This window comes from Humulus lupulus, chromosome X (assembly GCF_963169125.1).
Source record: "Humulus lupulus chromosome X, drHumLupu1.1, whole genome shotgun sequence".
NCBI lineage: Eukaryota > Viridiplantae > Streptophyta > Magnoliopsida > Rosales > Cannabaceae > Humulus > Humulus lupulus.
Window position 1 is genome coordinate 98633305 of NC_084802.1, and position 24630 is coordinate 98657934.

General features: G+C 40.2%; 1 protein-coding gene and 1 pseudogene across 1 annotated transcript; both read right to left on the minus strand.

Moving 5' to 3' along the window:
• On the minus strand, window positions 1-11489 carry LOC133805309 (uncharacterized). The gene is made up of 3 exons (XM_062243447.1): window positions 11352-11489; window positions 11014-11140; window positions 1-481 (listed from the first exon to the last, which is right to left on the minus strand). Exons 1-3 carry the CDS (start codon window positions 11399-11401, stop codon window positions 209-211), a joined length of 450 nt encoding a protein of 149 aa, XP_062099431.1. The 5' UTR covers window positions 11402-11489; the 3' UTR covers window positions 1-208.
• LOC133806091 (26S proteasome regulatory subunit 6A homolog) overlaps window positions 11351-24630 on the minus strand; it is a 24427-nt pseudogene continuing 11147 nt past the window's right edge.

Consider the following 24630-nt stretch of genomic DNA (forward strand, 5'->3'; position numbering starts at 1 on the left):
TTTGTCAACTATATATATTACGTGGATTGTGTGTTGCTACAAAGTTTCCCAACCATAAAAGCAATTACACAAAAATTGATATAAAAGACATCATAAAAAAAACATAAACATTAATAAAAAAATCCAATATTGTCACATAAAAAAAATTAAAATAAACATACAAATAAGGTATATAATCCAAAATAACATAAAATTTTCCAATTGTTTTTCATTTTCGTTGTAGTTGCCATAATGTTGATGCTAGGCCAAACTCAAAAATATACTTGACCACCAAACCCTTGTCCTTCCCTTTAGCCTTTTTGAGAGCTTCAGACTGACTAGCAATGTTTTCTTCTTCTTTCATTTTGTAGTATGAATAAAACAACACAGCTAACCTAGCACATTGGTCTTCAACATAGAAATTGCTTGATGGAATATCCTTGCAATCAATAAAATACTCAGTGAAAGAAGCAACAAAAATGCCATAATCACTGCAAAACAACTGAAAAGAAGCATTAAAATTATAAACTTGTAAGCAAAAACAACTGGAAAAAAACACAAATACAAATATAAAAAAAAGTTACTTATCCTCCTGAGCAGGCAAGCCATCAACATTTACAACTTCAAAAGGAGCCTTTGGATCCTTAGAAGTTGGATTAGGGTTGTTGACGCAGTTTTTCGCCAACAGTGAATTAAGAAATAACAAGGTTGAATTAGTGCTTGATGATAAACCGAAGTAAGAAAATAACTCTCAAGAACACTGGTCTGTTTACGTGGTTCAGTGGTTAAAATCCACCTAGTCGACAAGTCTATATTATTACTGCTTTTCTCTCTCTATTTTGACAAAGTTTCGGTATTACAAAATAATCCTCTCTCCTTTTTCCTGTCCAATATTCTCAGTATTTATAGAGAAATTCCTTGGACAGGTTTGAGTAAACACGTGAGTCAATCACGAATTTACACATTTATTACATTTAATATGAAATATTCTCATTTATACTAGGATATAATATGATCATGAGATAAATAATCTCCTAATATCTGGGACATTAAATATCATAGGCTGGCCATAAACAATCGTATGAAGTGTCTGGGTCTTCGGGGATCCGCGGACACGCCATATCTCCAAGTTGCCCTGGGATGGATATACCGTCAAGCTCATACTATGGAGGCCATGCCTTATAAATATTATAAGCTCATGCTTATCAATTTATGCATCCCTAGCTCGTACAACCATCATGAAAACCGTGCTATCTACATGGAAAATACATGGACTCCTTGGCTATTTCTTCCATGCATTTATTTGCCAGTTGTACACGATCTGAGTAAAAGACCCGTGCTGAAATTAGGATACACATTTGACCCCCAAGTCGCTGCTCGTGGTTTATGATGTCACCTTCTGACCTACAATAGGGACTTTTAGGCATTTATCGCAATAAACCATGCCTGCCCACTACTCGAGTACTGGACACGTGGAATACTACAATTGGCGTCTGTTCGGGTTTCGAGGATTGCAATAATTGTCTTGTCAAATTTTTGCCGCTGTTTTGTCCTTTGAAACATAGCCCTCGGATCTTGTACTGACCAAATCGGATGGCCCAAATTGATTTATGTCGTTTACGTATAAATAGGGTAGACAATTTCCACAGTTCATCACCTTTTATTTGAAATCTTTCTTCATCTTCTCTCTTCTGCATTTTCAAACCCTTTTTCTTTCTCAAAGAAAAGAAAACCAAAAACCTTTTGTGCAAAATCTTTCTGAAACCCAGTTGTTCAATTACTCAGGAGTCTTCCAGGAATTCTTCCTTGCGAAATCTACTTCTTCTTTCGATGAACACACTGTAAGTCTTATCGTTTTGAAGAAACTTTTTCTTTAATGATTTCTATGTTTTATTTACCATGCTCACCCATGCTTCACCATAGTTAATATTAGGTTGTTTTCGCAATATTTTTGGCACATAGGCTTCAACTTAGGTTTTCTAAGAAGGTCTTAGAATATTTCTTATAACTATGATATTCAAGGAATTGGGTCATTTCTAGGTAAATTTTTGTTGCTTATGGCAAATTTTAGGAAATACCCATTCGGGATATAAAAGATGAAAGGTTAGGGTTCGAAACCAGTTTACTTAGGGAACACGCTTCTTGGGTGGTTTTTCTCTAAAGTGCCTCCCAAGGACAGTAGTGGTCGGATTTTCTGGCACACAGATCCCTAAACATCTGGGGTCTATTGGGAAACTGAGGCGCGTAGCGTAGGATAGCACGTGGGATCACGCAACGAGCTGAGACTAACCCAGCTTGTATATTAGAGATAGCCTTCTGCCCCGTACATCCATGTCATAACCTTTACAAAATCTTAGATTGCCTACTAAGTAACTCATCATTCTTGTTCGTTAGGCGATCTAATGGCATCCAAGAAGAGCGTATCCAAGAAGAATGTATCTGGCTCGCCTCCTCAGCAAACAAACAAGGGAAAAGAGATCGACTCTGAATCTCCCCTTGCCCACTTCGGCCCAGTGGTGGAGAGGGAGGTTGTGGTCGACCCCAATGCGTTCTTCGAGGCAGAAAATTGCCTCCAAGATTACGACCTAAGGAAGGATCAACAAAATTATGCTGAGCCATAATATAGAGATCGGTAAAAGGTCCTCATTTCCTAACCTCCGTTTGAGGGGGAACAGAGCTGCGCGCCTCTCCAGGATGACTTCGCGGCCTGGAGTGACGAGCATCTAAAGGCGGGGGCCTTCCTTCCCCTGGATCAGTACTTTGCTGACTTCCTGAATTATGTGAAGTTGGCACCTTTTCAGCTCCCCCCAAATTCATACAGACTTCTAGCAGGGCTGAAATATCTCTTTTTGAAGCATGAGTGGGAGGTCCTCACTCTGGTAGATATCCTATACTTCTTCTGCCTTAAAGCCAGCCCAAAGCAAAAAGGGGGAGGTGACGGATTCTACTACCTCACCAGATTCCTGGACACCGCTTCGGTTATTGAGCTCCCAAGCCACCCCAACGACTACAAGGACCAGTTCTTTATGTCGAATGGGTTCCGAAACTGTGAGCATCGATACTTCAACCGTCCTCGTAAGTCTTCTTTCTTTTCTTAGCTTGGAAAGTCATTTTTTTAAGACATACTCCTTATGCATATTTTAATTGAGTTTATTTTTTGTGCAGCCATATTCGCGAGGACGGAGAAGTCAGTGACCCTCGGGGGTCAGTATGAAAAACTGTCTGGGCTCCCACCCAGTGAGAAGGATTACTGCCAGCTCGTGAATGACGTCATGATGCTGGTGTGTAACTTGATCGGCGAAGGCTAGACATTGGCCTTAAGAAGGACCCGGGTTACCCTTCCAGTAGTCCACAAGCTCCTGCCTTCCCAAGAGGAAGACTCAGCAGCTGCTGAAGGCGAGGAGCAAGAGGAAGACTAGGTGCCTCTTATGCGGAAGAGGAGGGTTCCTGAGGTTGCTTGGGAACCTAATTTAGAACGAGTTGTGTCGGGGGCAGTAGTCGGCCCCTCTGGCCAAGGTAACCCATACCCTTATAGGGAATTAGATAGGTTTGTTGCTGACTTTAGGCTAGTTAGATTTAACCTAAACCAGCTCATCCACTGCCACCCTAACAATCCAGACCGTAACATTACCCTGCTCCAATGCGTGGATCACTTAGTGTTGCCCCATGATATGAGTTACCCTAGATGCACTATTGTTGTAGATAATACCTCAACCTTTAGGTCAGCCATTTTTGAGGAGTATGGAACCAATCATAGGTCGTGTTGTTCTTTGCTTCAGGGTGCCTTTGCCCCTAGATTTAGGCAATATGTAGACGAGTCTAGCCCCGAGGTAGACCCTGAGCCCAAACCTCCTATAATCCAAGAAATTTTAGACTTAGATTCCCCTTCTCCTCTAGTAGTCCCAAGGCCGGAGGTCGTGATAATAGACTCCTCCCCCAGCCCGGAGGGTAGGACCTTTATTTATTTCTTTTGTGTAAGTTTCCAACTTTACTTGTGAATTAACTCCCTTCTAATTCTTTTCAGGCGAAGAGATGGAACGATCCAGAGCTCCTGACATCCGTACAACTTTCCAGGGCAGAAAGTCCAGCTCGGATCCTGTTATAAAGAGGCCTTGATTTACAAAGAAAACCCCCCCTGCGGTAGGAAACACCTCCGAATCCCCTGCTAAGGGGAAAGGCGTGAGCTCAACCGCTTCGGCGTCTACCGTGACGGGGAAGAGGATTCCTCCTCCTCCTCCTCGGTTTGTGCCTGCTCGAGATCAGGAAATACAAGCTAATCCCCCAGCTCCTCTTATCTCAGCTGCAACTGTGCGCATCCCAGTTGATCCCAGGACCTAGAGAAGATCCCCCATGCGTTTCGGGGAATCCTCTACGAGATAGCGAGCCACATGGTGGGGCACGCTTATAAAGCCAACTCGAGAGACTTGAGGACGATAGAAGAACGAAGCCCGGAGAACGTCCTGGAGTCAGCCTTGGGGATGACCCTCACAGTAAGATATCATTCCTTAGTGAAATATTTTTTATTTTCATCTTGCCAAAGTATACATCTAACTTGTCTCTTTATTTTGCAGTCTGTCCTGGCTCAGCACTGCAGTATAGCCCGAGCTAGGGCTAGAAATGAAGAACTCAAAGCTGAGCTCCAAACTGCCAAGACCGCCCTGACCGTTGCTCAAGAAGGCGAGGAATCTGCCAAAGTTGCCTTTGCAGCTGTCAAAAGAGTGAGTACGATGCCAAGTTTTCCCTTGCATCGTCTCAAGAAAGCGAGCAGGCCACAAAGATAGCCTTGGCTGCTCTCCAGGTCGAGGTTGCTGAGGCCAAAGCAAAGTAGCTAGAGGTCGAGGCTGTGATTAAAGAAGAGAAAGTTGCCTCACTTTCCTCCATGGAAGACATGTGGTATCATTGTTGGGCTTTTAACCAGGATGGCAACTTTTCTTTCAAGGCCCGGATCTTGGAAGAACCATCGGAGACAGAGGACGCCTCTACAGCAGGCGTGCAAGAGATCGAGGAGGTCACGTCCTTAGAACGTCCTGAAGGGGCTCAATGAAGTCTTTGTTGTTTTGCTCTTTCTTTTTTTTTTTCTTTTTTTTTATTTGTTTGTAAACAATTTCCCTTGGGCTTAGTTCAAGGTTTTTTTGCTCGGGACAACTTGAATTTCAATTCATATATCTAACTTTTAATATATTTGTCGTTTCCTTGATTATCTCTCATGTTTATGCTTTCTTAGACTTGCACATTCAAGATTTTAGGAATCAATTTTTAGATCGAGATAGATATTTTGAGTTTGGTTATATCCAAATTTAATGTGTTGATTTATATCATTCCTATTAAGTGTCAGGCCTTGGACCCGGTTATAACCAGGATTTTAAATATCTTAAACTTAGTTTGTATTAGGTTTATTGACATCTCGATCTTTAAAAAAGCCATCAAATAATTTTGCTAACTTCAAAGTTTTGGACATGGTTGTATCCAGGGTTTTAAGTGATTTGAACTTAGTTCGTGCTAGGTTTATTGACATCTCGAGCTTCTTAAAAAACCATCGAATAATCAATTTTCCAAGCTTCTAAGTTTCTGACCTGGTTATATCCAGGATAGTTTTCATACTTGGTTATATCCAGGATTTTAAGTAGTTATAAAAATTTAAACTCAATTAGCAATCTTGTTCTGATCCACCTCGGGTTATATGCCCCCCAAGTAACCAGAATGTATAAACTTTCTTGGTTGCTTGTACAACATCGATACACGAGCTTAAAAAGAAGACAACGATTTAAAACCACGTCAACAAGAAAAATTACACAATAATTCCCCATTATTTAATTAAATGGCTTTCATAACTAAGCCTTACATCAGTGGTTGGTAATACTTCTTTAAGTGCATGTCATTCCAGGTCTGTGGGACTGCTTCTCCACTAAGCCAAGCTAACTTGAAAGTTCCCTCACGCAAAACTTACATGATTTGATGGGGTCCTTCCCATTTCAGGCCTAAAGCCCTGTCTTTAGGATCCTCGTTTGCCAAAAAGACCCTTCGGAGAACTAGGTGGCCCAGTCCAAAACTACGTCTTTTGACCTTAGAATTAAAATAACGAGTGATTTTATGTTGATAGTGTGCAAGCTGTAACTGTGAATCCTCTCGCTTTTCATCGATCAGGTCGAGAGACGCGTTAAGTAACTCATCATTCTGCTCCTATTTGAATGTCCTCAGTCTGTGCGTGGCTTCCTTTGCTTCGACGGGAAGGACAACCTCACTTCCAAAGGTCAAGGAGAAATGAGTATGTCCTGTGGGAAGTTTGGTATGCCCAAAGTACTTGCGCGAGCTACAAAGACCATACTCATTTGGCCTCATCTAACCTTTTCTTAAGGCTCGTCTTTAGGGTCTTATTCATAGCCTCGACCTGTCCATTGGCCTATGGATATGCAACCGAAGAAGAACTTTTAATAACTTCGTGCTTTTCACAGAAATCGATGAAGAGAACACTGTCAAACTGGGTTCCATTATCTGACACGATCTTTTTAGGTAGCCCAAATTGGCATACAATGTTTTTCACCACAAAGTCCAGGACTCTCTTTGAAGTGATGGTTGCCAAACGCTCAGCCTCTACCCACTTCGTGAAATAATCAATTGCCACCACCGCATAACGAACTCCTCCCTTTCCCATAGGTAAAGATCCTATTAAATCAATTCCCCATATTGCAAATGGCCACGAGGATGAGATCATCGTCAGCTCGATTGGAGCAGCTCGGGTGACTGTGGCAAAGCACTAGCATTTGTCGCATTTCTGAACATGGGAGATGGAACCTTTTGTTAAAGTGGGTCAAAAATAACCTTGCCTTGATATTTTTAAGGCTAAGTTTTGCCCCCCAGCATGATCTCCACAAAAGCCTTCATGCACCTCTTGCAGAATGATTTCAGCCTCCTTAGGCAGAACACACCGTAGAAGAGGTAGTGAATGACCACGTCGATATAATGTTCCATCCACTATCACATATTCAGAGCTTGATAGAGTATCTTTCTCGCATCCTTTCTTTCCTCAGGTAGCCTTCCAGTTGTAAGGTATTCCACTATGGAAGTCATCCAGGTCGGCCTTGTGTCAATCATCTCGACCTCTATCACTTTTTCTGCTACACTTGGACTTTCCAAGAATTCCATTGGTACTATGTTCAATGTCTCAGCTTCCTTCGTGGTTGCAAGCCTTTCCAAAGTGTCAGCATTAGTGTTCTGCTCATGAGGGATCTGTTTGACAGTACTGTACACAAATTCTGATAGCTTTCCCTTTATCTTAGCTAGATAAGCTGCCATCTTGGTACCACGCGCTTGATATTCTCCCAACACCTGATTGACCACGAGCTGGGAATCGCTATAACACTGGACGACCCTTGCTTTCAATTCCTTTGTGACTCCAAGCCCAGATAACAAAGCCTCATACTCAGGTTCGTTGTTCGATGCCTCAAATCTGAATCTCAGTGCCATATGGAATCAATGCCCCTCTGGAGAGATCAATATGATCCCAGCTCCGAATTCATTCTTGTTTGATGAGCCGACCATGAATATTCTCCACAACTCCTGCACTGGTTCCTTCAAAAGCTCCCCTTGAAATCTGGTGCATTTAGCCACAAAGTAAGCAAGGGCCTGACTCTTGATCGAGGTCCATGGTACGTATAGTATCTCGAACTGGCTGAGTTCTACTGCCCATTTTAAAAGACGTCCTGACGCTTCAGGTTCTTGCAATACCTGTCTTAGAGGTTGGTCGGTCATGACATGGATTGAATGGGACTTTAGGTATGGTCTACGCTTCCTGGAAGCTAATATCAGGCAGAAGGCTATCTTTTCTATCAATGGATATCATGATTCAGCCACGAGAAGTCTTTTGCTTACATAGTATACCGGTTTTTGAGTATGGTCTTCTTCCCGAACTAACACAGCGCTGGCTACATTTTCTGTCACAGCCAAATAAAGGAACAGGGGCTCTCCAGATAAAGGCTTAGACAATGCTAGGGGCTCGGCCAAATGCGTCTTTAGGTCGAGGAATGCCTGCTGGCCCTCCTCAATCCATTCAAATTTCTTGTTTCCTTTGAGCAAGTTGTAGAATGGCAAACACTTGTCAGTGGACTTTGAAATGAATCGGTTTAGCGCTGCCTCCTTTCCAGCCAGGCTCTGAACTTCTTTACGCGAGCTGGGAAAAGGCATATCCAATAATGACCTAGCATAAAAACTCTTCCACGAGCTGATTGAATGCCTCTTGTACTGTTTGAACCACTGCCTAGCTAGCCCAATCAGAGTCGAGGTGAATATTAGGCATCTTAGCTTGGGCCCGACGTTGTGGGCCATCATCATGGTGTTGAACATCCCCCAATGGTAAAATGGATCTCCATCTCTGTCAAACTTTGACAAATGTGGCATCCTGAAACCTTGTGGATATGCACTCGCCGCAATATTCGGGGCGAAAAGCTCGAGCTCATCCTCTGAACCACACTCATCTTTCTCTTATTCTGATAGGAGCCTTTTCATTAGCTCTTCCATCTGAGCTAACCTTTCAAGGGTTTGGTCCTTGGTTATTCTGGGGCTGTTCAACAGCACCCGTCCTATCGTACGCATTCGACGGGTTGTTGTCCCTCCAAGTTCGGGCTTGGTTTTGTGGGGCATTCTCGCTATCACATACTTCGGAAGGACCTCCCCCTTGACGAATGTAACTAACTCCTTCATTTAGGGCTGAATTTCTTCTCTGTGAGTTTAGGCAATCTCGCAGATCAGGCTATGGATCGACTTGAGGACTCTGAGCCGAACTCAAGTGATTTCTCAGATCGCCCTCGGACCCGCCACTTTGATGGCTTTCAGTCCAATAACTTCCATTAGCGAAGCTGAATGGTTGTGGTTGAGGCTGAGGATCTGGGTTATTGACACGTGTCCATCGGACATAAGTAGGGGCAGACGAAGGAGGATTCCTCCTGCTGTCTCCATAAGCAGGAATGTCCCGTGAAGAAAGAGGAGGATTTCTTCTGTTGTCCCCATAAGCAGGAATGTCCCGTGCAGAACGAGGCGGTGTCGGATGTCTTATGGGTGATGAGGGATTCTTGACTGGCGAGGAAATTCTTGTTCCGTCAAGGCGAACTAAATTATCCTACGGTCGCTCCGCCCAACCATTTCTACCTCTTTGCGTCTGGCGATCCGATCGTGACGCAGGAGGGTTAGTCGGAACATTTTGTCTCTGTGAGCCTGCTTTGGCTCCTCCTCGTGGGTTGCATGGGTATTCCCAGGCGCATGCGATGGTGGTACCAAACTTGAGGTCACGGTTCTAACCGATCGACTGACCTGCTGATGACCCTTGGGCAGGCCACTAGGTTGAGCATCTTGGCGATCTTGCACTGTGGGCACAGAACTTTGGGTGGCAGTTCTGACTAACCGACTTGGTTTGGATTGGTTATTCCTATGGGACTTATGAGACCCACTTTGCCTCTTTCCAACATTAACGTCGGTTGCAAGAGGGGGTAATCGAGCCAGAACCTCCTCGATTTGCCTGTTTGCCTTAGCAAGATGGCTTCTTAACTGCATGTTTTCCAGTTCTACCGAGTTAAGTAATCCAGGTTTGGATTCAGCAGCAATGACGCCAAACTCCCAGTATCGTCGTGGCCCGCCGGTTACTTTCCCGGTCGTTGCTCAACATCGGGGCCATGCTCATTTGAAACAGCGGTATGGTGGGCCCCCTGTCTACCCGGCTGTTCCATCTCATTGCCGTGCATCGAGCGAGTGACTACCATGATGAGATTTGATTGGGATTTTTATGAAAGCACTAATATCAACTCTCAATGAAAGCACCAAACTGTTGACGGGGTTTTTCACCAACAGTAAATTAAGAAATAACAAGGTTGAATTAGTGCTTGATGATAAACCGAAGTAAGAAAATAACTCTCAAGAACATTGGACCTTTTACGTGGTTCAGTGGTTAAAATTCACCTTGTTGACGAGTCTATATTATTACTGCTTTTCTCTCTCTATTTTGACAGAGTTTCGGTATTACAAAATAATCCTCTCTCCTTTTTTCTATCCAATATTCTTAGTATTTATAGAGAAATTCCTTGGACAGGTTTGAGTAACCCGTGAGTCAATCACGGATTTACACATTTATGACATTTAATATGAAATATTCCCATATATACTAGGATATGATATGATCTGATCATGAGATAAATAATCTCATAATATCTGGGACATTAAATATCACAAGCTGGCCATAAACAATCGTATAAAGTATCCGAGTCGTCGGGGATCTCTAGACATGCCATATCTCCAAGTTGCCCCGGGCTGGATATACCGTCGAGCTCGTACTATGGAGGTCATGCCTTATAAATATTATAAGCTCACGCTTATCAACTTATGCACCCCTAGCTCGTACAACCATCATGAAAACCGTGTTTTCTACATGGAAAATACATGGATTCCTTGGCTATTTCTTCCATGCATTTATTTGCCAGCTATACACGATTTTAGTAAAAGACCCGTGCTGAAATTATGATACACAAGGGTCATTCCAAAGCTTGTAAAAACCAAGCAAATGAAAAAAAAAAGTATGCAACAAAATATAATATGGCTCAATAGCCCTGAATGCTGCACTTTCATACCTCCCAGTCCTCAAAGAGTTGTACATGTAATACAACTACCCTTAATATTTAAACGACCAAGAATCCAATGACTCTCAACTTTCATATTGATGGGAAACAACACATGGTCAACATCAACCCATGACAACCCACACATAATCATATTACCTTTAATAAACTGAGCAACAACATCCTTAAGACTCACAACAAAATTATCATTACCATTCTTGACATAAAATTCATATAAAGAAGTTATGCTGTTATGAAAGAAACCTTAGGTTCAGATGCATACTTGCCTTTCTTTCGCAGGTAATAAAAAATTACATTCATATGGTGAGAAAACAAACATAGAACAATAACATAAAAACATAGGAACATAAAAAAATATCAAAACAACAAAACAAAAACCAATAAAACAACATCAAAACATATAAAAAACACTAACCAAATCAGATAAAAATTCACCACAATGAACAAGATTGTGAAACCACATCTTGTCATCTACATCATCCACTCCAAGTTGAAAAGCATGATTAATAATATTCTTATCCATTCCATAAATTTTGTTCTTCCTACAACAATTAAGAAGACAAAAACAATATTCAAATGACATTATAAAAATAATTAAATACAAAAATAGTAACAAAAATAAACTTAAATAACATAGCTCGGCTTCTTATTACGCCCCTCAGCAAGCCAATTATCAAAATCATGTTCATGATCAATATTAGGACCCTGCCTAATATTGTCATCCAGTGGGCACAATCCTTTCACATAACTAACCATATAAAATTGTTGTCCAGCTTCAAGAGAACTAGAAGACCCAAATTCATTCATGAATGGAGACTTTAAAGCTACTCCAGGCTTCACAATCCTCTTCCCAACATTTATGGTAACTTCAATCTCAACACCATCCTCAAGACAACTTGGAATCAACTGTACAAAAAAAAAACACAACATATAAAATTTTACAATTACAAACAACTTGAAATCATTAAAACAACAACATGAAAACATAAAACCACATTAGTTGTTGCAACAGCTTCACAATCAGTAACTTCGGTCTCCTTTCTAGGTTGAACAACATCGGGCATGTCAACATCAACAGTGGAGCAACTTGGGTGCAACTAGACAAAAACATGTTAACAACTAAATATCATTAACTAAAGCAACTAAAACAACTAAACAACAACATAAAAAAACATAGAAAAAAATGTACAACAATCTTTAAAACAACATCTAACCCAAACATAATAGGATTTTCAACATCAACCTTATTTAATTCTTAGGAAATCGAATCATGCTCCTTGTCACCAACAGTCTACATAACACATAACAAAAATCATAAAAAACATTGAAACATAACAATTGAATACTATAACTAACAAAAAAACAAACAAACATGTTTCACAATATCATTATGAACTCCCTTGCTTGATATCTCAACTTGATTGGTATTAACAGTAGTATTATCTTCACCAACTACTTCTTTGGCATCATCCACATTGCCGTCATCACTATCATCAACATTTTTCTCTTTCTTGCCCCCCCCCCCCCCCCCCCCCCCAATCATCTCCATCAACATCTCCATATTCATACTCAACTTCCTTTTTAGTATTATCACAAAACTGGTATTTTGTCTCATCATCCTCTTCTTCATATTCGTTGCCAAGAACATCATCTTCTTCTTCGTTCTCATTTTCATCATCTGAATCAACATCTTCATCCTACATCACCAATTGCAACAGCAAAATAACACAAGGGATTAATAGAGAACAACATAACAAAGATGTTTCATCAACACAATAACAACACAAAAATACATTAGTAAAAGAATCAGCAAAAACATGATTAAACTTTGTTTGCGTGTCAGACAATGCAGCAAACATTAAAATAAATTGGGATTCAACAAAACCCTTCAAACTTAATAAGTGAGCAGACATTATTTGTTGATTAGACACAATTATGTCAATCTTAACCTTCATTTCATCATCCACACAAAATTCACCCGAGGGTGAGTTGTTGGCATGTCATCATCCCCAATTTCAAGTCTAGACTCAGAATGAATCCCAGCATCCAAATTAGAGACAAAATCAATCTTGCATTTCCCACAATCCTTAACATCAGTGTTGAAATCAAAGCCCTCCAATTTTAAAACAGATCACTCATTATCAGTTAGTTTTAGATTCTGCAACTTCAACTATATAAAAAAAAGAATGGAAAAAAAATTATAAAACAACAAAAAAACATATAACAACAACACCACAACAAAAAATAAAATGTACCGTCATCACTGGAATGTCAAAAATGGTAGTCTTCAATAGCGTGAAGCTAGGAGTAGTAGAACAATTCCAGTTAAGAATCCTAGGAATACCACCAATAACAAATTTGCAATACTTCCCATTCATATGTTGACAACACTCATAAAATCACACTTGAAAAACATGTGGGCAACCTAGGATCCTATAAAATGGATCCACCTTTTTTTTATCTGAATGATAAAGAGCATTATACCAACTAAATAATTTGCCCTTCAAATAGCCAATGGTTTGTTCGAAGCAAGCCTTACCCCACGCATAATCATCATAACGACCACTATCAACAACATCTAAATCTTCACGAAGAACTTGTTTATCCTTCCCAGAACTAAAAAGAAACCATTGAAGAAAATATAAAACAACCAACTTAACAGCGGCTTCATCATCTGTACCCCACCCCTTAGCCCTAAAACACTCTCGAATAGATTGCTTAGTAATCTTATCACAACCTGACCAATATTTTTCAAGAAATTCATTTGACTCTTGTTTAAAATTCAACTTATTACAATCCCCCGTGCACAATGTAACCCAGAAATTAAGGCAAACTCCTCAATACTAAACTTCAATCTAACACTACTAACCATAACCCAAAACCCATACTCATTAGGTTATTTAACCTCCCTCAACAATAACCCATGAACAACTTGAGGATGAGTACTAAATGCATAAATTTTCAAAAAATTACCAAAACAAGTTTGGAAAAACTTCTCTTTTGGCTTATCACTCAAATAATTATTGATATCCTTAATAACTTCATAACTAGAACTAAGAACAACCCTTGAAAAAAAGAATCGACTTGGTTTGAACTTATAATCTCAATCCTGCAACAAAAAATAAACAGAAATAAGACTAATGGCTTAAAAATAAAAATCCAAAAAATATATTAATAATTAATCATACATCAGATAACAACACAAAAACTATAATAAAAAAACAAAAGTACAACATACATATGAACTCACATTCAACAAGACAACAAGGAAACAATACGAAAATAACAACTCGCAAAACATATTAATTTCAAAATACCAAACATTAAAGAACGCATAAACAATGAAACTGATACAGGGAAAAAACCCAAAAAAAAAACTACAAAATTAAAAAAAAACAATGAATATAAACACATAACAAATGACACATTTGAAATAACTAAAAACAACAATGAAAACCCCTAAAACAAATATAACTATAAAATGGTTAAAAACCCTAAACATTATAATATAAAGAAACAGAACAACCAAAAAATAACCATAAATGAATAAGCAAAACCTAACAAACAATGACAAAACACCACTGAAGAAACTGATCAAAAATAAAAATAAAAACAAACCATGGTTTTCTTAGTTTCAGTAACTCCTGCTACATTACGGCCAGATGAACCCAGTTTGGATTTCTTCGAATTACACTTCTCATCATCACTTGGAGCTTCCCTCTTCTTAGACGACAATGCCTTTGAAGTTTTTCCAGGAGATATTTTTGCCATTGATTTGGGGTTGGGCTGAACTTTAAACACTACTATCTTCTTCGAATCAGGAGATTTTTTAGACTTATCAAATTTTGGAATAGGTTTTTGAAATGGAGAAGGAATTTCAGATCTTGATCAAGTACATGATGAGAAAATTGAAAATAAATTTGTTTAAATAGAAAAAAAAAAAAAGTGAAATAAGATCGTGGGAGGTAAGAGCGTGAGCAAGATCGTGGGGAAATTTGCTCATAAACTGCTAATTGCTGAAGAAAAAGTAAACCAACATTGAAGAAGAAGATCACTGCCTAGAAACGTGTGTGAGAAAGGAAAAAAACAGTGAAACCCGAATACGTGTAAAAATAAAAATGTGAAAACCGTATAAAAGAAAATATAAAATAGTAAAAATGTAAAAAAAAAATACCTCCTGTCAGTAAGAATGTAAACATAGGGCCAAATATTGTACTTTGTGTAAAAATTCCTATTTTTTATTTAGTTTCTCATTAAATAATTAATGTACCTCAATTATGTGTAGTTTTAAAGAAAGATAAATTGATTTAAAATGCTAATTGTTGGTGCAGGATTTTTCAAATTGCTGCAACATTTAGAGCATAGTAGTTAATGAGAGATCAACTTCGGAAACCATGCTAGTTGTCATTTAGTGAGCTTTTTATAATTTATTTGGTGTGTTTTGGATAAATAAAGTCAATTGAGATTAATTCAAAGTGGTCACAAAAGAATAGAGGTGACATGTGGATGAAGGAGAAAATTAGGGTAACCTAATTGGAACTCTAGATTTAAAAAGAAAAAGAAATAAAATTCAGCCACCATTATATACTCTCACCATTCTTTTAAGCAGCCATTAGAGGAGAGATGCCCAAGAGGTGAAGAAAAGAAAAAAAGGAATAAAAAGAATGAGATTATACAAGAAGGAGGAGAAGGTACAAGGAGAAGATTAGAAGGAACAATGACCAGCTTGGGACACCATTAGTGGCTTGATTTCTATTCTCTCTCTTTTTTGTTTCAACCTTTATTATTCTAATCTTTAGAGAACATGAATGTGGATATTTTAGTTGTCTTTCATAGCTACAATGATTAATGAACTTTAATATGTGAGTTTTGATGCTTTGTTAATGTTGTTAATGGTAATTTGAGGTTTTATTCATTCAAGTATTTTTTATGGATCATTACTTGCTATTGTTTGATCACAAATTGTGAGTAATTATGTTAATTTTAATATTGAAAAGGTTAGGATTAATAGACACAAAACTTGAATGATGCAAGATGTTGACCTGTAAAATTGGCCAACGGTCGTATGTACGATATACGACACCTTTTGAACGAGATAAATATCAATATACGACAGAGTACAAATATCTAACAAAACACATAAATTTATAGTGGTTCAGCCTGTTATGATGAATAGGAATAACCTAATCGACTTAGTCTTTAGTATTGATTCACTCAATAGACAATTACAAAGATGAACTGAAAAATTCACTCGTCACAGATTTTCCCAAAATTTAATTAAATGATCGATCTTAAAGTCACTCCAAAAGCTTTGTCCCCCTTAAATGAAGCCCTGTGTCCTTTATTTATAGTACCAATGGGTTGTTACATGATCAACAAGACTGGGGATCGTGGTTTGGTACACGATAATTGGAAGTGGAGATATGTGTCCACCTCCCCATGATTATGAGATCGTGGGTCTTCTTGTCATTTCTCTGGATCGTGATTGATCATGCACGATTGGAACCTTTGGAAAAATGCTATGTAATGACCCAAAATGCTAATAGGGTTTAGTGCCTTGATTAGCGTGTTGGGAGGGCATAATTTGATGTATGTGTGTTTAATTGATTAAATGTGTGACTATGTGGCATGCATGATTTATATGATTATGTGGATATATTATATGCATGTTTATGAGTATTAGATATGCATGTGGGCCATTTACTGTTTATAAGGGCATATTTGTAATTTTGGTTCGTTGAGGGCATAAATGTGATTATATGAGATAAATGGTTGAGACCACATTATTATGTGGATATATTTGTAGTATATTGCTCGAGACGATCCCAGTGAGCGGATTAGTGAAATAGTCACAGCGGGGTTTAATACCCGGCTCGGGGGAGCCTAGGGGTATTTTGGGAATTTAGAGAATATTTTGGGATTGATTGAGTAATGAACAAGTATTTGGTAATTAATTGGACACGACGGTATTAATTGGTAAATGGTAAGAACACTTGAGGAATTAGCAGGAATCGGGAGAATGACCATTGTGCCCTTAGAAATCATTAGAAGGCTAAGAAATGCAAGGGGCAGTTTGGTCATTTTGAGTTAAGAGATAAACTCAGTAGGAAGTCTAGACTTAGCCAGAAACCACCCAAGTATATTCACTTCACAGCTTTCTCTCTCTCTCTCTCTCATACATGATTCCCTCTCCCTTTCTTGTGTTTAAAGGAATTTTGATGAATTGAAAGATAGAATCAGGGAATTTAGCTTGAGGATTTGGGAAAACTTAGGTCAAGACTCTAAGGGACAGCTCAGGAACAACAACATCATCATTAAGGTAAGGAATTTTTTCTGGTTTTTGTTAAGAATTCAGGTTTATAAGATCAGTTGGTTTAGGTTTTTAAGTGATGAATTGTTGATGGTTGGATGGTAGTTTTAGTAGGGTTTTCTTTGATATTTTGTGTTTAAGATATATGATTAAGAGTCCTAGACTTGCTTATGGACTTGGTTTGGGTCAGGAAGTATAATTGAGGTTGAAATTTGAGGATTTTGATGAGGAAAATGCTAAGAGAGGGAAGGAAATTATTGGTTTGGGGCCTTGGGTCGCGGCCCTATTCTTCAGGCGCCGCGGCCCGCGTGTTTTAAGGGGCTGGATGCCTCTGTTCGCCAGGCGCGCCACGACCTGGAGGGTTGCAAGTCGCAGCCCGTGCCCTTCATTTGGGTCGCGGCCTTTATGGGCAAGTTGCGCCCCTAAATGGGAAATTAAAGGCGAACGAGGTTTTAGGCTCGGGGATTCAAACCTAAGTGCTCGGGACTAATTCTACTACCCGGTTTAGTAGAATTCGAGGTCCCGGAAGCTAATACTTGTTCCCTAAACATTTATTTAAATTAAGGTTTGATAGTTATGCATTGTTATTGTGACTAGGATTATCGTTAAGGCTCAGAACTGAGGATCGTGCTCAGAACCGCTCTTTATTTATTGCTTGGGATTCAAGGTAAGAAAACTACACCCATGCGGTTGTGTTTGGGACTAAGGTTCCATGTATTTAAATATATGTATTGTGTGACAGTATTGATGTTATGCATTGTATGAAAGTACGACCTAAGGGTGTCGGGTTTGATGATAAGCGTATTGAACGCAGCTTGACCTAAGCGAGTCGGGGTCAGCTAGATAAACAGTGGGCTCGGTCTAAGGGCGCCAACCCTGTACTTTTGTATCATTGATTTAAATGTATGCTTGAAAACACATGTTTACTGTTGTTTAGTTTAATGCTCGTACTCTACTGAATTATTGAATTAACTGAATTAAGGTTGATTGGATGCTACTACTGCTATATGTATTTGTTGTTTATGGTTTTCTTGTTGGGCCTTGGCTAACAGGTGCTACGTGGTGTAGGTAAAGGAAAATGGAAACTGGACCAACCATGAGTTTGAGAGATCTGGGGGCGAAATTTCCATCGTCAGCTACTCGACCGCCACAACCGAGGGAAAGTTATAGGAATAGAGCTCTAAATTGTATTTTTCCATTAGACTGGCTTTTGTTGTACCAGCTTTTGGGGATTGTATTTACCACATATACCCTATTTTTGGGATCCCATGTATCAAACACTTGTTTTAATGAAACTTAACCGTTTATGATAAAAATATTTTAACCCTAACCTGTTAGTTGACTTTAGGATCACATTTATGTTCAAACGACTTGATTAGCAAGTCTTGCACTATTTTAAAATACACATTGTAACGGTCTTGGTTATCCAGGGAGTTACATGCTAATTCTTGGTTGGTCTACGTGACTTAGGTGCTGGGCCTGGTGACCCTTTAGAGCTTTGGTGCTAGGCCTGTTGATCTTCTAGATTCTAGGCCTATTGATTTAAGCTTGAACGAGTGTGAAATTTATCCAGCGAAGTGTATTTGGTAGTTTAGGCCGACCATCCTATGAAGAATAGGGGTGGCCGACCACCTCATCCAGCTCATAAGCGTGTTAGGCCAACCATCCCTAGGGGTTGGGGTTAGGCCGACCACCCCTAGGGGGCTAGGGTCAGGCCGACCACCCCTAGGGGGTTTAGGCCTGGTCGTCTTCCATATAGGTAGTGGACCTATCCATTTTTTTCATCAATCTTTTTCAATACTTTGTCATTTTTCCATGTCTTGTGATGCCATGTGTCGCTTTCTCATTCGTCACGTCATCTTTTGAATTTTGAGGGATAACATTTGCCCTTGAAGTTTATCGTATTGTGTCCAACATTACGGTAAACTTGATCTGGCCCGAGAAACATATCGTAGCAGTACTTTAACAGCAAAAGTCCCTCGAGACATTACGTAGTACTTTATCAACTATCGATAATTTTCTCAACGTGTATTTTTTAAGGATTTGGATCCTAAAAATAGCTACGTTTTTCAAAGAATTCGACTCCTAAAAACATAATCTGTTTTTGAAGGAATTTTTTTTTAATTCGTAAAAACGATAATATTTTTCAAGAAAAATTGTAATTCCTAAAAATAATCATATTTTTTAGGAAAATTAATTTTCTAAAAATATAATATATTTTTTAAGGAATTTTGATTTACTAAAAATATAATATATTTTTCAAGGATATTAATTCCTAAAAATACAAAATATTTTTCAAGAAATTTAAATTCCTAAAAATATAAGATATTTTTCAAGAAATTTGAATTTCTAACAATACCAGATATTTTTTAAGGAATTTGAATTCCGAAAAATATGGTTAGTCTGAGAGGCTATAAGTAGGGACTCACTCATTAGATCCCTGACCCATGCGCCTCCTTCAGGGAAATTTTGAGTCGTGGAATTCTCCAACTTCATCAACTTAGCGTATCTTCTCTTGGGTAAGTATTCTCTCCTAATCTTTATGTCTTTGATGAATCTGTCTGAATTTCCTTGCTTTTCTCTATTTTGATTTAAAACAACTGATTTGTTTGAATAAAAAAACTTGTTTTCAATCAAAGATTGGCTTGATCCCTATTTCTTTTTGCATGATGCTATAGGGTTTAGAGGTATGTAGGTCGGCCACCCATAGATTTTCCTTAGCCTGGGCGATTTCTAGGCCTCCAAATCCCTCATAGGCCGACTACCCCTAGGTTTCCATGGCTTGGGCAATTTCCAGGCCTACCAATCCATCATTGGCCGACCACCTTAGGGTTTCCATGGCCTGGACGATTTCCAGGCCTACAAATCTCAACATAGGTCGACCACCCATAAGGTTTCCCTAGCTTGTGCAATTTCCAGGCCTACAAATTTCATCATGGGCCGAGCACCCCTAGGGCTTTCTTAGCCTGGGCGATTTCCAGGCTTATAAATTTCATCATGGGCTGAGCACCCCTAGGGCTTCCTTAGCCTAGGCGATTTCCAGGCTTATAAATTTCATCATGAGCCAACCACCCCTAGTAGCTTGAGCGATTTTCAGGCCTGCAAATCTCAGTATAGGCCGGGTACCCCTAGGGTTTCCTTAGTTTGGGAGATTTCCAGGCTTATAGACCCTATGATTGGGGTGATTTCTAAGATTTCAGATCCAGGCATAGGCGATTCCCAGGGTTACAAATCAAGTCTGAACTACATTTCAAGCATGTCCTGGGAAATTTCCAGGGTTCCCAAGCCTGGGTGATCGGCCCAAACCGTAGCATAGGCTGACCACCATACTCCCTGGGCGATTTCCAGGGATCCAAAATCTAGGGTGGTCGGCCCAATCATAGGCCGACCACCCGGGACCTTAAAAGAATTTTCCTTTGATTTCTTCACTTTTGTTCCTTAGTAATGGATATGCCCCCAGCTACTGGCCTATATGGTTCGTGGTAGGGAGCTTCATTACGTCGATATACTAACTTTACTTTTTGTCTTTTCTTTGTTGCAGATATCCAGCTCCTCTTTGTCTGACAAGTCTTTGAGCAAGCGTACTCCCCAAGAGCTGTTGGAAAGGGTGAAAAGGACTCTCCCTCGTTCCGCTTTATATTTATTCATTGGGGAAGATTTCTTGAGAAAGTATTACCCAATGGCGAGAGTAAAATAGACAACTCGGCAACCTTCCGAAGATAATCCTCACATTTCCAGGTACATAACTCAAGCCTCTTCGCCTGGTTCTTCTCAGATCTCTTCTCAGCATAGTACTCCTCGTGGCTCTCAGGGCACATCTCATCAAAGTCATTCTTCTCGGCGGAGTCTGTCTGGTCAGCAAGACTTCTCGCCACGCCCTTCGCACCGGGATACCAGTCGGGTTCCCCATCACTCTTCTTCTCATCAAGAATATACCAAGGGCTCTCATCACCAAGCTTCTCACCTTCAGAAGCGTTCTATTCATAGGTTCTGGCCTAAGGTGGCTCGCCCTTCTCCTAAGAGCAAGACAGTCTCGCCAGCTGCGCAACAAAAGAAGAGACAACAAAAAGAGTTCCATTCATCAGATTCTGGGGCCACCTTTTCCAGTGAGATCATATGGAAATCGATTGAGAAGCCTCGCCCTACTGATTACAAGGTGGTTTGGTTCAAAGGGGCTGCCTCTGACATTACTGAAGAGAAGGTAAAGAACTTAAGGAAGACCTTCGACCTTTCTGGCGATTCAATTACTATCCCTGGTCCAGATGACAGAGTTGAGGACCTCCCTTTGGGTATGTGCGCTTGGACACGCTCTGCCATCAAGTCTGGCACCCTACTTCCTCTTCATCCGTACTTTCGGAGCGTGGTAGATTATTTTGGTATTAGTCCCTCTTAGTTGGCCCCCAACTCTATCTTGGTGGTATCTGCATTGTACATTATCTACCATCATAGAAAATGGGCTGCTCCAGTACCTCATGAGATCCACTACCTGTTGGATCTGAAGACAAACCCTTCTCAGCACAACTTAGGGTACTTCCACTTCCACCATTATATGAGGGAGGGTACCAACACCTTCTTGGAAGAGATCTCTGGAAACAGCAAGGCGTTTAGATATGTCAACAACTATTTCTTCACCAAAGATGCAGAGGCCAACTACTCCAAGTTCAAGCACGTCAGGCCTTTTTATAGACCGCTCCCGACCCAGGCCATGACTCTTAGGGCCAAGGCATTTATTGCCATGACCCCTGAGGAGAAGAACGTCAAGGTTCTCATTACTTCAGAGAACCTTAGGAAGGTCGGGTTGTTTCCTTCTACTGTCATCGATGAATGAAGATTATACCGAGCCCATGAACGCCATAGACTCCCCGGGGCCTATTCATATCAAGGAGGTACCCACTTCGTGCGTGCTAGCTAGACATGAGGGTTATGAGGTGGGTGCATCCGCGCACTCGCTCCTTGCTTTAGATGACTTTGATGAGGCCATGTTCGAACCTGAATCTCATTCAGAAGGTTCAACACTTTTATCATCTTTACTTTATGTTTCGTCTATGCTTAATATCCTGCTAATATTTTATCTTCTTTTGCAGGTTAAGATATGCTCAGACCCAACAAAGGTCGACTCGAAACGAGACTAGTCCTTCTGTCCGAGCGGCCAAGAGAGCCAGGGTTGAGCCTAAGCTGATAATGAAGGTCCCTCCCGAGGCGCCTCCTTCGGCTCCTCTGGCGTCTAGTCCTGTTGCAGAGGTAGAGCCATCCTTGCCCATACCGGTTCCTCCTAGTATCACTGATGCGGGTGCCTCCTCCTTTGAGTCTGCTCCCTTATCTGAGCCACACTAGTCTACCATATGGAATTCAGGTGCCATTATGGACGAAGCATCCCATCTGGAGTAGACGAATACGTCCTTTAATGGGATTAAGAATGAGGACTTGAGCACCATCCTCACGAAGTCACTCCTTAACATTCAGAGTGTAAGTCCTCTAAAGTTTTCTTTTTGTCTGGTTATCTTGTGTGTTGATGTTATCTAACACTTGTATGTTTTTTTGTAGGCGGTGATGCTGGTCTCCCATGTCCGCGATAGGTCTGTGGAGTATACCTCTATGTTTTCCAACCTTCGTTCTGAGTTTTAAGTTGTCTGCCACAAGGTACTAGACCTTAGGCGCGTTCTTGGCTCTAGGGACGTGGAAATTGCTTTGAAAGATGAAGAAATCAACACTCTTCGCAGTACCGTGGAGCTCAAACAGCAGGAAGTGACCGAGCTGACCCTCAAATAGTCTGAAGCTGAGAAAGAGAAGTTGATTGCTGAAATGGACCAACTGTGGAAGGATGCTCTTCTTGAGAAAGAGCAAAAGGTTAAGGCTATCCAGGACAAGGCACGAGAGGAGTATTCAGAGACTACCTTCTCTTGCTTCTGCTTGATCTAGAAGTCCAACAAAAATTTGAACTTGGATTTCCTCCCCGAGAAGACGCGAGCAAAGGATCTTAAGAAGTGTTTGGCTCGTGAGGCTGCCAAGGCTCAGGGCGGTCTTTCAGATGATACTCCTCACTCTAGTTAGTCTTCTTTGGGTCTTTTATTCTGTCTTTCCTTTTGTGCCATTGGTAGGGCACCTTGTACTTGACAGTTTTTACATACGACATTTTATGTCTTTATGCTTTTTTTTTTTTGTTATGAGTACTCAGTGTATCGATTGAAAACTTTCATTTCCAATGCTTGCTAAGTATATCAACTCACAACCCTCATTGGTTCAGGTATTATTATACTCATAACACATGTATTTCATGCGCCATACTAACCTTACTCCTTTACGTTTTACATGCCAACAACCATGGTAATGTGAGTAGTGCGATACTTCACTAAGTACCACGAACAAAATGGTCAGTCGACCACCCCATGGGTGATAGGTCGACCACCCTATAGGTTTGATGGTCTAGTCGACCACCCTATAAGGGACATGGCTAGGAGTATCCCTACCAATGCCTTTTTTGTTTTTGTTTTTTGCACTTTTGAAACATATATTGAACAAATGTCCTAGAAAAACTTGAGCTTGATTATTACTTATGGTCGCGTCCTCATTGCTTGTGTATACCCTGATCGGTATGTACTATATGCCCCCCAAGTGATCATGGGTTTAAAAGTCTTTGTCACTTTCTACTTGACTATGCCGTGATTTGAGCGTTTAGACACATAGTACTATCCCTTTCACCCAATGAAGCAAGCAGGAAATGCTTGTCCCTCATTAGTAGTCGGGTGATGGTTTCATACTTAGTAGTATTGATACCTATACACATATGAAAATTATGTAGCAAGTGTCGATCATGATCTACGTAATCTCTCGTGTACTCGTTATAATGATTGTAGACAGAAGTGTCTAAGTTGGACATATCGAGTCTTGATGGGCTAATCGAGCTTGTAACGAGTCTTAGATCAAATTATCGATCGGTCCCTCAAGGACCAGATTTGATTATGATCCAATGATGGCGACTATTCTTCGGACCAGTCTCTTTTTTTATGGTATTGGTCGATAGGTTCCTCAAGAACCATGATCGAACATGATCAAATAATGGCGACTAGTCCTCAGACCAGTCTCTTTTGTTGATCGTATGGGTCGATAGGTTCCTCAAGAACCAGGATCGAACATGATCAAATAATTTGGCGACAAGGTCCAGGACCAATCTCTCTTGTTGATCATTGGGGTCAATAGGTTCCTCAAGAACCAGGATCAAACATGATTTATAATGGCAACAGATCCTCGGACCAGTCTCTTGTTTGGATCTTATGGGTCGATAGGTCCCTCAAGGAATAGGATCGAACATGGTCAAATAATTTGGCGACAACGTCCTAGGACCAATCTCTCTTTTTGGATCGTATGGGTCGATAGGTTCCTCAAGAGCCAAGATCGAACATGATCCATAATGGCGACAGGTCCTCGGAACAGTCTCTTGTTTGGATCTTATGGGTCAATAGGTCCCTCAAGGACTAGGACCGAACATGATCCATAATGGTGACAGGTCCTCAGACCTGTCTCTTGCTTGGATCTTATGGGTCGATAGATCCCTCAAGGACTAGGATCGAACATGATCCATAATGGCAACAGGTCCTCAGACCAGTCTTTAGTTGAAAGAAATTTAAAGTATTAAGCGAAACTTAAGAAATTAAATTCATTCATTCATCATAAGCACAATGGTTGTTACATAGATAATTCGAAAATAATACATTTGCAAATTAA